This window comes from Chrysemys picta, chromosome 7, assembly GCF_011386835.1.
Source record: "Chrysemys picta bellii isolate R12L10 chromosome 7, ASM1138683v2, whole genome shotgun sequence".
NCBI classification, from domain to species: Eukaryota; Metazoa; Chordata; order Testudines; family Emydidae; genus Chrysemys; species Chrysemys picta.
The window spans coordinates 58,431,309-58,446,253 of NC_088797.1; the positions used below are offsets into that span (position 1 = coordinate 58,431,309).

The 14,945-nt window shown below is 38.4% G+C and overlaps 1 protein-coding gene across 1 annotated transcript in view; it reads left to right on the forward strand.

Annotated features, from left to right (window-relative positions):
* TM9SF3 (transmembrane 9 superfamily member 3) overlaps positions 1-10,487 on the forward strand; it is an 86,563-nt gene extending 76,076 nt beyond the window's left edge. Inside the window, exons 11-15 of the mRNA XM_005312074.5 lie at positions 382-450; positions 581-727; positions 1,211-1,294; positions 2,051-2,127; positions 7,896-10,487. Coding sequence (XP_005312131.1) covers positions 382-450; positions 581-727; positions 1,211-1,294; positions 2,051-2,127; positions 7,896-7,963 — 445 coding nt within the window. The 3' untranslated portion in view covers positions 7,964-10,487. The remainder of the gene's footprint in view (positions 1-381; positions 451-580; positions 728-1,210; positions 1,295-2,050; positions 2,128-7,895) is intronic.
* Positions 10,488-14,945: the final 4,458 nt, after the last annotated feature.

Below are 14,945 nucleotides of genomic sequence, written 5' to 3' on the forward strand. Positions count from 1 at the left end.
CTCCTAAATAAGAGGTCATATGCTCAAAAGCAGTGAGGTCCCATTGACTTCATTTGGAGCTGCTGGGGTGCTTTGTCCTCTTAGGGCCTGACCCAAAGCCCAGCTTAAGTGAATAGCGTTCAGCACGTAGACTTCCCATCAGGCATGGAGACTGACATGAGTCTCTCACATGTTTTAAAAATCTAAGATTATTTTCTTTTTAAATACGGTGGGTCTAGAGAGACTGATGCCGAGAATTTGTCCAAATGGATGCCATTAATATGACTTTTTTGGGTTTTATTAAGTGTTCCACTATTTTGTCTTGGATATCTTTATTAATGAAATATAAAACTGTAAATTTATCTAATATCAACATTGATTGCTATTTCTGTTATTTTGCAGGTTCATGGAACCAGCTGTTATTGTTTGCCTAGGTGGAATCCTCCCTTTTGGATCAATTTTCATTGAAATGTGAGGGGTTTTTTTGCATGGAATTAAGTTAGCTATTGCTAGTAAATATATTATGCCCAGTCAGTTGAAACTGCTAAAAAGGTGTAGTTACAATATAATAAAGTTGCCTATTTCATTCAATTCTACTTAGGTATTTTATTTTCACTTCATTCTGGGCTTACAAGATCTACTATGTTTATGGCTTCATGATGTTGGTGCTGGTTATCCTCTGCATTGTGACAGTCTGTGTGACCATTGTATGTACGTACTTTCTGCTAAATGCAGAGGATTATAGGTGGTAAGTACCATTTTTGTTCATAAATATCCTAATAGTGAACTATCTCAGAATCATAATACAGATTTGCAAGAGACTTTCCCTATTGAAATAACGTTTCTCTAAAACACAAGTGGATTTTTTAAAAATCACCCTGTATCAAGCAATGGTTGACATTAGAGTGTTTGCAGTGTTGTTGTAGCCATGTTGGTCCCAGGATAACAGAGAAAAGGTAGGTAAGGTAAGTTCATTTGTAGTAAGAGCATGTTGATTACACCCTCAAACTGCGTAGTGTAAAAAATATACATAAAACAAAAGCTAATGAGTATTTGATATTGCTGACAAATATTTTCCTGGAAGCCTGCTTTTCACGTGAAGCACAACATGTTTAGACAAGTAGATTTTTTTTTCTGCTTCAGATTTCTCTTGTACCATATGTTTTGTTGGGGAAACTTACGTTGTTTGGTCCATATCTGGTGGTGTGACAGACTTGTATGTGTTTTTCAGGCAATGGACGAGCTTTCTTTCTGCTGCATCCACTGCAATCTATGTTTACATGTATTCCTTTTACTACTACTTTTTCAAAACAAAGTAAGTGGTGGCTGTATCTTGTACTTCATAGGTCAGCATTTAGTAAATCAAACATTTGACCTAAAGAATTAAAAATAAGCTTACTTTAGAGTAACTGGTATATTGAGAAACTACAAAAAAAATGACCTAAGAACATAAGGGCAGCCATGCTGCATCAGACCAAAGGTCTGTCTAGCCCAGTTTCCTATCTTCCGACAGTGGCCAATGCCAAATGCTTCAGAGGGAATGAACAGAACAGATAATCATCAAGTGATCCATCCCCTGTCGCCCATGCCCAGCTTCTGGCAAACAGAGGCTAGGGACGTCATCCATGCCCATCCTGGCTAATAGCCATTGATGGACCTATCCTCCATGAATTTATCTAGTTCTTTTTTTGAACCCTGTTATAGTCTTGGCCTTCACAACATCCTCTGACAAAGAGTTCCATAGGTTGACTGTGTGTTGTATGAATAAATACTTCCTTTTTGTTTGTTTTAAACCTGCTGCCTATTAATTTCATTTAGTGACCCCTAGTTCTTGTGTTATGAGGAGGAGTAAATAACACTTCCTTATTTACTTTCTCCATACCAGTCATGATTTTATAGATCTCTATCATATCCCCCCTTGTCATCTCTATTCCAAGCTGAAAAGTCCCAATCTTATTAATCTCTCCTCATACGGAAGCCATTCCATACCCCTAATAATTTATGTTGCCCTTTTCTGAACCTATACCTGTGGTATAAATTACTCTCTCTCTCTTTTTTTTTCTTTTTTCAGAATGTATGGCTTGTTTCAAACATCATTTTACTTTGGTTATATGGCGGTATTTAGCACAGCCTTGGGGATAATGTGTGGTAAGTTCAGAATATACTCAAATCTGCTATGTGTATATCATAAATTCACAGCTGTCTCTATTTTCAAAATGCCTTCTGTATGTATCATTAAAGAAAACATACTATCCTTGAAAATAACCTTCCAATTTCTGGCTTATATGCTTGGTTTTTCATTTTATACCAGCCTAGTAGAACCAGGTTTGTGTGAACTGTTTTTTTCAAAAGTGAAGATATCTGTCTCCTATGTGCTATGCAGAAAACAAAAGACATCACTCTGCAGGGCTGAAAGAATAAAATAATACTATAATCAGAGGTTGAATTTCCAACACACCTGAGCTTTCACAATTAATTCAATATTAACTAGAGTCCTTTATCTTTTCAGTTCGAGATTATTTCTTTAGCACCTGGAGGGGGAGCTAGATTTCCAGGCATCCATTTAAACTGTGCCCTGAAACTCTCAACTCTTTTAATTTTTGAAATTTGAAAATGGAAGCCCTTAGTTCAGGAGTGGTCAATTGAACAAATACTTCTCATTCTATTCACTGCTGACATACTCTCCCAGTACTAGGCTCAGGACATGGGCAACAAGGATTTTCGGCGCAGGCACTGAGTAAGGAAGATTCTGCCTTGAATTGCCACCCAGCAGTGAAATGCATGAGCCTTATGCTGTAATGCAAAGGTTATAAAAGGGATATGCCTCCTGACCACCTCCTTTGCCCCCCCCCCCGCCTCTCCCCCCTCCCACTTGACTGCTTCAAGTGCTTGTAGCAGTCTGGTTCACACCAGACCTAAACTCTTCTGTAGTTTTTGGGTTTTTAGGGTAGTTAGGTAAGTCATTAATCTATACTATTCCAAAGTGTAATAAACTTTAATCACAAGGCTGTAGCATGCAACAGATCAGGATTAAATCACTGTGATGCAGCAAGGACACAGTGCTAGTAGCTGGTCACTACTATTTGCCATGAGGAAGTACATTATCCAGGTTATCTGTTTGGCCTAGGCCATCATCTCCAGGCATGGCTCTTGCAGACAGAAAGGAGGACTAGAGCTAACCATGATAGAGGAGTCTTCACCCTTCCCAGGAATTGTAGTCCAAGACCCAAACAGTTCTGGGGCAATAGGTACAATAGGGCACTTCACTTGACAGGAGGTAAACTGGTGCTTGACTGACTTTCTGGTAAAAGAGAGCCGCACAGCAACAGTCCCAAATCCCTTGGTGCCAGTAAGCCTTTGATATGTTCCCTGGGGTTAAGAAACTTATGTCAGTTCCTCTGCACCAGAGGTTCACTCTTTCTGAAGCCGTAAGCTGTGTTCCCAGCACTGGATAAACTAAAGTTCCATCTAAGGCTTTAAAACAAAAAAACAAAAACCATTCTTCACACCCAAAAATCATGTCGGTAGAAGGAAAGGCACACTAGGGTCTATGGTCCATCATTTGTCAGTGTCTCTGACACAGATATTTTCTAGAAAATCCCTCAGCAGTACCATCTAAAGAAGCAGCTGTGAGCCTTGGCTGTGGTGCTGACATTGCCCCTGTGCTGAGTCCATTCTCTCCACCACCCCAGGACAGGACTGTGGTCCAAATGGGGCAGCTCGTCTTGCATCAAGAGGGATGGTTTCCTCCACTCTCATCTTTTTAGCAGGCTCAAGTATCCAGTATCATGGATGGTCTCAGCACCATCTGGGATGGCGCAGAGTGCTCATTCTAGTAACTCTCAGTACCAGGGGTCTCTTAGGAGTGGAGAGAATGCAGAAGAGACCTGTTTTTTTTTTTCTGGAAAGGAACGAGGAAGCAAATGTTACAAATATTTACAAATGAGCAAAGAACACAGTGCTCTTCCATGCATTTGGTTTCACTGCCTGTTAGATGCTGTTTGAGCAGACCTTTGGATAAGAGTGTAGTAAATCGTATGGAAGTTCACTTGGTGAATTTAGTATATTCACCTGTTGGCTTTTTTGGTTCTTTCCCTCACATGTTTTTGAAAGTGCAAATTGGTTCTTTCCCATTTTTGCACAATATGACGGGCTTTATTCATGCAAGCCTAGAGTCTTATTTTACAACTCCCTACACATGCAAATATTCCTTTGCTCCTAGTGGGAGTACTTGCATACGGGTTACCGATGTCCATAAGGATTTGTGGGCTCAAGGCACTAATAGATTCAATATCCACCACTTATGTTTCATGCATATTTTTTCTTCTCTTTAGAAGAGCCAAGAAGGTAATTTCATGACATTTACAAGGAAAAAGAAATGTGGGCTACTCTAAATTAAGTGCTTTTCTGACTGAAATCTCATCTTTCCTCTTGAAGTCTTTGGCATATTACAAGGTTCCCCCACTGTTCTGGCAGTCTCTCAGCTATTTTTTCTTTAGTAGGCTTTTATATACCTTTCAGCTCTAATCTTTTTTTCTTTTTTTTTTTTTTTAAGTGTTCAGCCTGGTACTGATTAAAATGTCTAATGTCAGGAACCGAGTGTGTCCATCAGTTTTTGTAATTAAAATGTTTTAAAAGAAAATGGAAAGGGAAAATCTTTGTATGCTTTCTTGTTACCGTGAAAAAGTATTTGAAACAGTATTAAGGAGATATCTAGGTTTTTACTACCCAAATATTTCTTCAAAATCAGACAACAATCCATTTTGTGCATTAAATTCATATCCAGCACGGCTAACAAAGTGTGTTAGAAAAATGTGCACTGTGCATGCTTTTTACTGCTGATCTATTATGAAACAATGCATGGAGGGACGATGCTCATGCACATGGCTATCTGCAGGATCATGCAATTGGATGCTGTTGGAATCGATTAACATGAACTTGCCTGCTTTGGAGTCCCTGCACATTTAGGTCACCTATCCCGATCATAAATCTCACGACCATATTTAACTAACTCAAATTTCACACACTGTGAGGTACTTTGATCACTGGAGAACACTGCTTCCTACAGAGCATGAGCGCTTTGAAAATGGCAGTGGGGAGCTCCCTAGAACTTCCAGACCTTCGATCTTAATGCAGGAGACATAAAACTTTAAAAATCCCCATCTCTTTAAATAGCATAGGGAGGAGATCATCTGATCTGGGTAGCCATTCTTCATGCCCTCGTGGCTTACTAACTTCATATTGTCCATGCTTAATTCAGTTGCATATATGGTGCACTTGACAATGGCACATTCGGATATATACTTAAATTGTTTACTCCCTTACTTGGAGTTTCTTAACTCCTGTGTATACAGAATCACAACTCTGATTTGCATTAGTTGTTTTGTGATATTAGGAACACAAAATCATAGAAGATTAGGGCTGGAAGAGACCTCAGGAGGTCATCTAGTCCAACCCCCTTCTCAAAGCAACAGTAGAAAACTGTTTCTTTTATGATTCAGGTGTTCCTGACTGTTTGGATCCTTTGAGTTCTGATGAGATGGACTGTTTACAATTAATCCATTAAACAAGTATTTTCTCACAGATATCCTGTTAGCCAAGTCTCTTGAAAACCCCCCTAGCCAAAATACTATTAGCTTGCTTGGTGCTGATGGCCTGATCTAACTCAGATGCATCTGGCATATCTTTTGGTTTCACAATCACCGCTTGCTATTTGAGGCTAATGGGAGGACTCGCTCAGTAGCCTGGAAGATCCAAAGGACTCCTCAGTCCTCATGAGTTTATAGGAAGTCTAAAAAGGCCCGAAGATTTTTCTGCACTTCGAAACATCCCATCCTGCCAGTAGCTTGGTTGTGCCTGTTCATTCATTCCTTAACTGGCTGTTGAAGGATATGTATCAGGAATTTCAAAAGGGCTGAGCACAATTACTTTGCACCAAAGAATATTACAACTTACTTCCTCCCACTTCCCACTCCCCCCCTCCCCGCACCTCCCTGAAGGCTTATTGGTAGAGATGGCTGTGCATGTGAGTAAGAGCTCTGGTTCAGCTGTTCTGGATCATAATTCTAAGCACGAAGTTGCTTGGATCTCTCTGCCACTGCCACCGTGATGCTGGAGTCACCCTAGTTCATACCGAAATACCTAAATTCTTAGCTTGTGCCCATGAGCTAAAAGGGGTATATTAATGTCACATCTCAGACCAAAGCCTGTCTTCTCCTTTGGAGAGTCTTACGATATGTCTGCCTTTGAGCTGGGAGGTGTGATTCCCAGGTTGTGTAGACATGCCATGCTAATTGTGCTTGAGCTGGCACTCTAACTACAGCAGTGATGGACACCTTTCTTCCCTATTCCTTGGAGAAAGGCCTCCAACCTTTATCCTCCCTTATCCAAAAGTTCTGACATAGCTCAGGAGAGACAAATAATCATCTTAAAAGCCCCATTTTGGTCAAGATGCATCTTATTCTTGATCCCTTTCAAAGTTGGCAGTGTTTCAGGTTTAGTTTCCTTTATGTGGTACTGTTAATTAAGCTTAATCAACCAACATGACACTATTTTTTGGTTTACCTTAGTTTTATCCTGTGACCCATCATTGTAGTATCTGAACACCTTCCACGTGAAGTGTCTAATGGAATTCATGGAGTCTCTGGTACTTCTCCCTTTTTGGGGTAGAAATTCTGCTTGGGTAGGGTTTTTGTTTTGATTTGATTTCTCCCTTTTTTGGTTTGGCTGGTAGAAGTGGGTGTCAGTGAGTGCAATTCTTATGGTAGAAAGGCTTTTTCAAAGTGGAAAGCTTTTGCAACATTTCTCTAAAGATGTTCAGGCTCTGGAATCACCTGTTCTTCTCTGGAAGTTTTGTTCATATCTGGATTCCCTTGTCGAGTGCTTTGGACCCCTTTATCTTGCATGCTTCATCCTGCTTTAATCTGTGTTGTCGCAGAGGAGCACCATGCATAATCTATTCTGGAAAGAACATCTTAATAAACTTGGGCTTTTATCTGCGGTGGTTACAGCTCTTAGTTTGTCCACCCGGCTTTTGGTTTCACTTCACACCATAGAGTGGGTCAGACTGACTAACTGCAGTTCTCTTGCTTCTTACTGGGTTTGCACCTTTGGTGTCATGTTAGCTTATCCTTGCATGTTGGCATCAGCAGTAACATTGTTTGTTCCTTCTTTGGGAGGTATGCACTACAGTCATGTAGCATTCTCTACGCTACTGCTTACTCAGCCTTGCATAATCCATCTTAGATTCTAGGTTTGGCCTATTGGAGTTGCAGAACTTGCTCCTGGAATGAGTTCTTGTTCTTTTGCCACCTGAGTGTCTAGTTTTGTTAGGAGGCCCTTTACTAGTGCGATGTATTGTTCAATCCGAAACTGTTTCCACCCTCAAACACCTAATGTCCTATTCCTTTATTACTGCTGTGGTCCAGGCATACTCGCCTCATGATTCTTACTAATTTGAAAACTGCAGGTTGCAATTTCCTTTTAACAACTTATTGCTATTCATTTCTACCTCATGGTGAGAAAAAGAACATTCATTTTCAGAAAGGATGTAACTTATAATAAAACCCACCTTCCCCAGAGATTTGGGAATGTTTTGCTTTCTACCCTTTGCTTGGAGAAAAGGACCTGGTTATTAGAAGCAGTAGCGGGGGCACTGCTATATTATCAGGGCAAAGCAGCATAGTCTTCTGGGGAGATGGTTTAATGGATTTAGATCTTTAGAGCTATGGGAGTTCTTGCCAGTTATTCACTGGAAGCAGGGATAATTGTATGCAGTTTGAGAACAAGTATTCTCAGGTAATTGTCTTTTTTCAGAATGAATGGTTTAAATGATTCTAAGAACGGTGTTTTTGTTTTATGTTAATAGTTATTAGATGATCTCCTCTAAAATATACATTTTATTTTTTGTTTTGCAGGAGCTATTGGTTACATGGGAACAAGTGCCTTTGTTCGTAAAATCTACACTAATGTGAAAATTGACTAAGGAAATAAGAAAACTGAACTATGGATCAGTTACTGTTTTCAATGGGGGATGAACTTGCACAACAAAAAGCGCAAGAAGAGAGTTGGGTTTTAACACTGGGCCTCGCGTGGGTCTCCATTTTGTGGATGGCTTAAAGTAACATCTATTTTCATTGATCCTAGATTCTTACTGACTGCTTTCTCCAACTGTTCACAGCAAATGCTTGGATTATATGCAGTAGGCATTACTACAGTACATGGCTAATCTTCCCAAAAAAACCTAGCTCATTAAAGATGAATAGGCTAGCTCTCTTCAGTGAAGAGGACAAACAGTTTATTTCAAGAATTTGTTCCATTCAGTAAAAAGAGGGAAACTTGGCTGCTAAAACTGCTTGATTAGTAGTCTTCCTGGTACTTAACATTTCTAAATTATCTAAAAATGCTGTTCCAGAAAGATTACTTTTCTGGTTTTCACTGCCATTGTCAGGATAGAAGTATGTTTTGTATTTTGACTCTGGGTGCTTCTTTTGGTTCATTTGCAGTATCAACTATCCCTACACCCATTTGTCTAAAAAATAATTTTAAAAAATATTAAACTCACTTGCATGTAATATATCAGCGATCATTCTAGTTGGACCAACTTCCCATTTATTTATCTTTAAAGTAATATCCAGCTAAATCTTAAAACCATCCAAAGAAGATACAGTCTGAAGACAGTGCAATTTACTGTACAGTTAGAAAGCAAAATGTTAAATGAAGAGGATGCTGTTTGTTTTTATTAAAAGTTTTGAGGTCTAGATTAAAACAAAACCAACATTTTAACTGAATGTCTAAAGTGATTCTCCTTTTTTTTCAAAGTTAGTCTTTTTTTTGGTTTGGGTTTGAATGAAGGCTTTCCTTAAGACATTATAAAGTGGTAATAAGTGTATATAACATTAAATAATGTAACTTAGGTGTAGATCCCAAATGTATTTGGATGTACAGATTTACTACAGAGTACTTTTTTCTGATGATTCGGTGTACAAATGTGTGAATTTGGGTGGCTTTTTACATCTTGCCTGCCATTGCATGAAACGTTGGGGTTTCCTCACAATGTGTGTATGTCCTACTTTCTGGTCTGTTTCCTTTCTGAAGGTCTTACAGGAGTTACGTTTGTAATTTAGAACATTTTAATTTTTGTTTAATCCTATCTGGACACTTGTGTAACATCTAAAGCACAGTTGCTTTAGAGTGTTCAGAAAACTAAAATAAACTTTTCAGACAAAAATGTTCTGATTGTGAAAATAGATGAATTTGCAGTTGAAAATGTCTGTTTAAAAAGGCAAGGCTATTGAATGCCACTTTCTGTATACAGTATTACATTGCTTTTCAAATATCGAAAACCCACGCTTCAAAGTCGGAGAAAGTTTGCCTACATCCAGGCTATACAGTACAGTTCCAAAGATGGCCAGCTGAGAGAGATCCTTCTTGACTGAAATGTTTATGGGGAAATCTGTTGATTCAATTAGTATACTGGGGAGAAGAAATGAGGAGCACTAATATAAACGGGCAAATAAAGGTTAAGATTTTCTAAGACAAATGAGTGTTAATTGTGTAGTATACTTGGCTAGAAGGATTCTTCATTTGTTTCCATGAGAGACTTAAAAGCCAGTCAGCTTGGGATTTTGGCACATGCCGTATAGGGATGGCTTTCATAAAACAGTCTCTTTGGAACATAACATCTGCCCCAGAAAATGCAACTTGTTGAATTAAAAAGAAAAAGGACAGTGACCCCATGCAATGGTGTTTGTATTAATTATCCCTAAATTGTGTATTTATAAAACATACCATTATTGAGCTGAGGGACGAAATACCATTCCACCCTTGAAGAGGGGAGAACAGAACTCATAGGAAGTATTTATTATAAGGTACGTTTCTAGAAAATTGTGCATCCTGTGTATATTTTATGTAAAGTATGTGAGCTTTAAATGACTGGAACAAGATAATTCCACTGAATAGGGAGAATGCAGCCAAATCAGAGATGCGAAAGAAGTTATAGCCTACATATTCTGTTGAAATTTTACCCGTATAGATCCATAAAAATCTCTACACACACACACTGATTTTCTTGGCCAGGGTTAACTGATCTTTGCAGGAACAGAGAAGTGGCATTTAAAGTAAGTGTATAGTTGGTTGTAGCTATATTTTCCTGTTTGACATAAGATAGTTCTAGTTTAAAAGCATATAGACTGACTGAAGGGAGCATAAACTTGGTCAGCAATTATTTTGCCTTAATAAAATGACTGTTTCACAAAATGTAGACTTTAAACAAAAATGTTTTTTGTACTTTTTCCCTCTAGTGACTTTCCTAGCCCTCTTCTGTTGAATGTTCTTCTGAATGTAAAGTGAAAATCAATTATCAAACACAATAAATACATTAAGTGCCCCTCTGAGGTACAAGATTTGGAAAGGGATTGTTAATAATGGGTCTGTATCGCTGTATTTAGGGTACTGGGATATGATTAGTCTATCAGAAATGTCATAAATCATTTTTGAATTTCATTTAATTGGTTGTCTTGTAGTTGGATTTTTTTTAATGCTACAGAATTGCATGCTGCATATTTCCTTTCTCCATCCTCTGGCATTATTAGCTTCAGAAAATCCAGACAGCACACTGTACTTTTTAAAGTGACATTGAAAAGATACAAACCATGATTTCATTTCTGAAGGTATGTTCCTCTGGAGAAATGCTCTACGTTTTAAATAATTGACATTTTTACACTTCTATCCTAGTGCAGGAATAGGTGTTTTCTGCTTTTGAAGGATTGTGAAGTGTGACTCCTTTGTTATTTTGAACTGCTTGTCCTTGTCATGGTTGCTGTTTGAGCAGAGCTTAGTTATTAGCTCAAAGTACTATGGATACCGCTTGAACCATCTCAGGTAATAGGATGCGGAAGCTCTTGGCTTAGGCAACATAGCCCTTCCTCTGTTGTGGATGAAATAAAGATCTTACACCTAATACTTCTCCTACCATGGCCTCTTGTCAGTTTTTGAATAGGCTTTAAAGCCATCTGTTAGGAACTCTTCAGTTTGGCTCTTCCTATTTTGGTACAGATTACTTTTGTTGAATTTACTAAACAGTGATGCATAGCAATAGCCCATCTCAGCCAAATGTGTTGGATAAATTCAACTGTGAATGTTTTGAATTTAGAAAGGAATGTGAATAGAATGCAGCTGTAGTACTTAGTACAGGAAAAAGGAGTTGTTTATTTTGTAGTCATTTTTATTGGACTTTTGACATCTGGTTGCATAGGAGCAGCAGTGTAACTTAAAATGCAGTTATAGTTGCAAAAGTGACTAGATAAAATTGATCATGCCTGCCTGAAAGCTCGCTGTCTCTGTTCAGAGGGATCTACTCATTTAGTGGCAAATTTAGATTTTACTATTGTCAGCACTGCAGAGGCAACAGTAATGAATTGGAATTTATTCTGGTTCTCTCAACAGTAAGTTCCAGTCGCACGACCCATTCAATTACATGTATGCAGTCCTACTGAAGGACGTGGAACTAAGGACAGAATTTGGTCTGCTGAAAGTTAGTGGTAATGATGTATAAACTAAAAAGAACCCAGCCTGACTTTCAGATCTTAGGACTACAGCTGGAGGCAACTCTTGTAAATTGAGTGTGTTTGAGCTAGACTCAAGTCTACACGCTGAAATGTCTTAAATTCTTATAAGCGTTGTCTCTGGTCCAGTGCTAGCACAGGTGGGACCTGTATAATAGTCAAGGATCTGATAGATGGACTCCTTTTTATCATTGTTTTTGCTAAACCTGCTACAGCGGGAGTCCCCCCCTCCATTACTATAATCACTTCAGCTGAATCGGAAAGGGCTCCCAAGTGAATCAGATTTCCCGATTTTTTTTCCCCCAAACGTGGACAAGACTTGAGGCACAAATGTAATGCTGTTTGTCATTCTGTTAGACTAGAACCAGACTTGAGAATGCAAAACTCTGTGCTGATGCATTTCCATCCTTCAGGAGCAGCTCTTCAGTTCTTTCATCTTTCCCAACGTGGGAGTTCCAAAGTGTCTTTTTGGAATAGAAATGATTTCCTTCCAGAGAAAAACGCATGCAGTTAGAAAGCTAGGTAGCTTTTTTCTCTGGGAGATGCATTTAAATCCTAGAATTAATGCTAACGTTTCGTTGTCATACGTTTGGGAGTTACCTAGGGCATGGGTTTTCAACCTGGAGGTGATAACTTGCTCTTTTTTCATGGCTAGGTAGAAGTGATCCTGAAACTTTTCTGTTGCAACCTTGGGGTCATGAGATAGCAAAAGAAAACCAAATGGTCTAGACCAGTGGCTTTCAACTTGTGGTCCACGGACCCTGGGAGTCTGCAGGCCATGTCTAAGATTTCCAGAGCGGTTTGTACCTCCATTCGAAATTTTTTAGGGGTCTGCAAATGAAAAAAGGTCGAAAACCACTGGTCTATACAATTGCAACTTTTGCAGTATCTTGTAAAGTGACATTAGCGAGTTCTAAGGCATGGAGAAAATCTAAATAATTTGGGGGGAGGACCAAAAAAAGGGTGTGCCCATTTGTTTGTTTTGGGAGAGGCTAGTCTGAATTAGCCTATGTTTGAAGACAAACCTGCTGACGGTGAACTCATGTTTAGGCTTTCTAAAGGTCTATTTTCAAGCCTTTTCCTTTTCATTCTCATAAGTATACTGATAAGAGTATAAGAATTGCAAAAGATTCTTACAGAGGAAAGGTTGATACAAAACACAAGGGGAAAATTGTTACTTGCTGGTATATTCATCTTGTAAGCACTTGTCTGTGGAAACAGTAGCTTGCTAACCAGCAGCACTATCAAGGCAAGGCCATGTATTGGGTACTTGCTGAAGTTCTATGCATTGTAACTTAATTTTTTAAAAATAATTAAATTTAACCCCCCAGATACTTTCTTTATATTCTAGACAGAAGATTCATAAGAGTATACAAGAGTTCATGTGTAATTTTCAAAAAGCAACTTCTATCTGAGGCTCCTTTGCATGAGTACACATAACATGTGCTGTGTTTTTATAATAGCAGATTAATACACAAGTAGAATATTGCTTACATTTTCCACCTTTTGTAGTACAGGTTAGAGCGTGTTCCTGTTGTGATGAACTAGTTTGTTCATTACAACATGGTACTATCACGTAAATTGATCATTTTGTTAAAAAGGTAGACATGTCCAAGAACAAGCTGAAGTGCTTTGCTGAATAGGGATGGTTTGCTGAATTGGACCCCAAAAGTAGAAGGGTGAACAAACTTGGAAAATTTTAAATATTTTTACAAAAATTCTTTTTACTAAAAAATGATTAAATGGAAGTTTGATCTGCACTGCAGGAATCTGTCACATTGAGGCCAATAAACTTTTAAAAAAAAATCCTTGTAATGGAGACATTAGAAAGACCCCTTGTATCCTTTTTGACTTCTTTCTGTGTAAGTGAGGAAACTTCACAGGTGAGGAAGTTATTTAAGGCGTACAAGTGAAAAGTTTTATAAATGGAGGCAATATACTTTATGCCACAAGCTAGTTTAGCCAACAGTTGATAAATGGTAGGATACTGAAGACTTACATCCTTTGAATTGGAGAATTTCTCAAATCTTATTTGTATTTCAGCCCATAAACCTAACAAACAAATTTGCTCTGATCAAGTAGGGATGCTTTTTACAGCAGTAGGTCTTGTTGCAAAAAGGCTGGCTAATGAAACAATAGATTTCCTTCTTGGAGAAGGATTTGAAGATGTGCAGTGGCAAAGTTTTGGTAGAGCTTTGTAGAAGGTTGTTCTGAAAGTCCAGAGTGGTAATTGATCTTCTACCTGGTATGCAGAGGTGTCTACATCTAAAGTCACTTATTGCTGAGAATAATTCCAAGCATTAAGATCAGAGAATATCAGGAAATATTTAATTTCCTTAAAGGGAAGTTATTGTTTGCAGTCTATTGTACTTCCATTTTCTCAAGTTTTTTCTTTTATCTGTAAATTTCCAATGCCTGTAATGTACCAAGGCAATAGAATCATAGTCTTAAAAAGGACCGCAAGGTTCAACAATAGATAAAGCATGGCTTCTGTTGGCCTAGTTAGTAGAAGGGAAGACTTACTTTTTGGGTCATCTGATGGTTTTGCTGCTTAGGAATTACAAGCATCTTGGTTTAACTATATCACTTTAATTTGCTAGGAAAGTGGTGTATCGTATCCATTGCTGCAAGCTGCTATCCTAGTGTGTGCTGTAGCAATGTGCCCTCACATGTAGTGCAACAATGGAATGGAAACTCTATTTGTTTCCCTCTTGTGTCTGGCCAGCAGTTGGCAGGTGAACTAATTAGCATTGTTCCTGCTTTATTTGGAGGTCTAATCAAAAGGAGGTTTAATGCTTTTACCAGAGCAGGAACACCTTCAAGCCTAAGAACTGAAGAAAATCCTATGTCAATAACTCTGCTTTCTAATACATTCATTCAGTGTTACAGGGATGCAGTTAGGAACCTTACATTCAGTATTTACGCTCTGTAAAAGCTTTTTAAACCGTTGTAATTAGAACCTTTTTTCATTAGCTGAAAACAGTTTGTAGTTGAGCTTTAGTTTCTCTTTGCCTTGCTCTCAAGAAGTGTTTGCAATTGCAACCCAAAACACAGCAGCATTGTCTGAAAATCTGAAACTGGCCAGTTAAGCTTCCTTGTCTAAACCACACAAAGCGCAATAAATCAAAAACTGTAGCAGTGATCAAAGTAAGACTAAAAATAGGTTTAAAATATTTTAAAGCTAAGAATGTCTTAGTCTTGAAAGTTAGATAAAGGTTTAGCATGTTCTGTGGTCAGTGATATTATAGCAGACTCTGCCACTGCGGTTGAGGTTAGAAGTTTTAGATAATCATGTATACTCAAAAAACTCATGATAAAGCATGGACAAGGAGTGCATTCTGTGTAATTAAGAAGGATCTACTCCTTTGGGTTGCAGCCACTTTCCTTTTGCTAATTCATTAA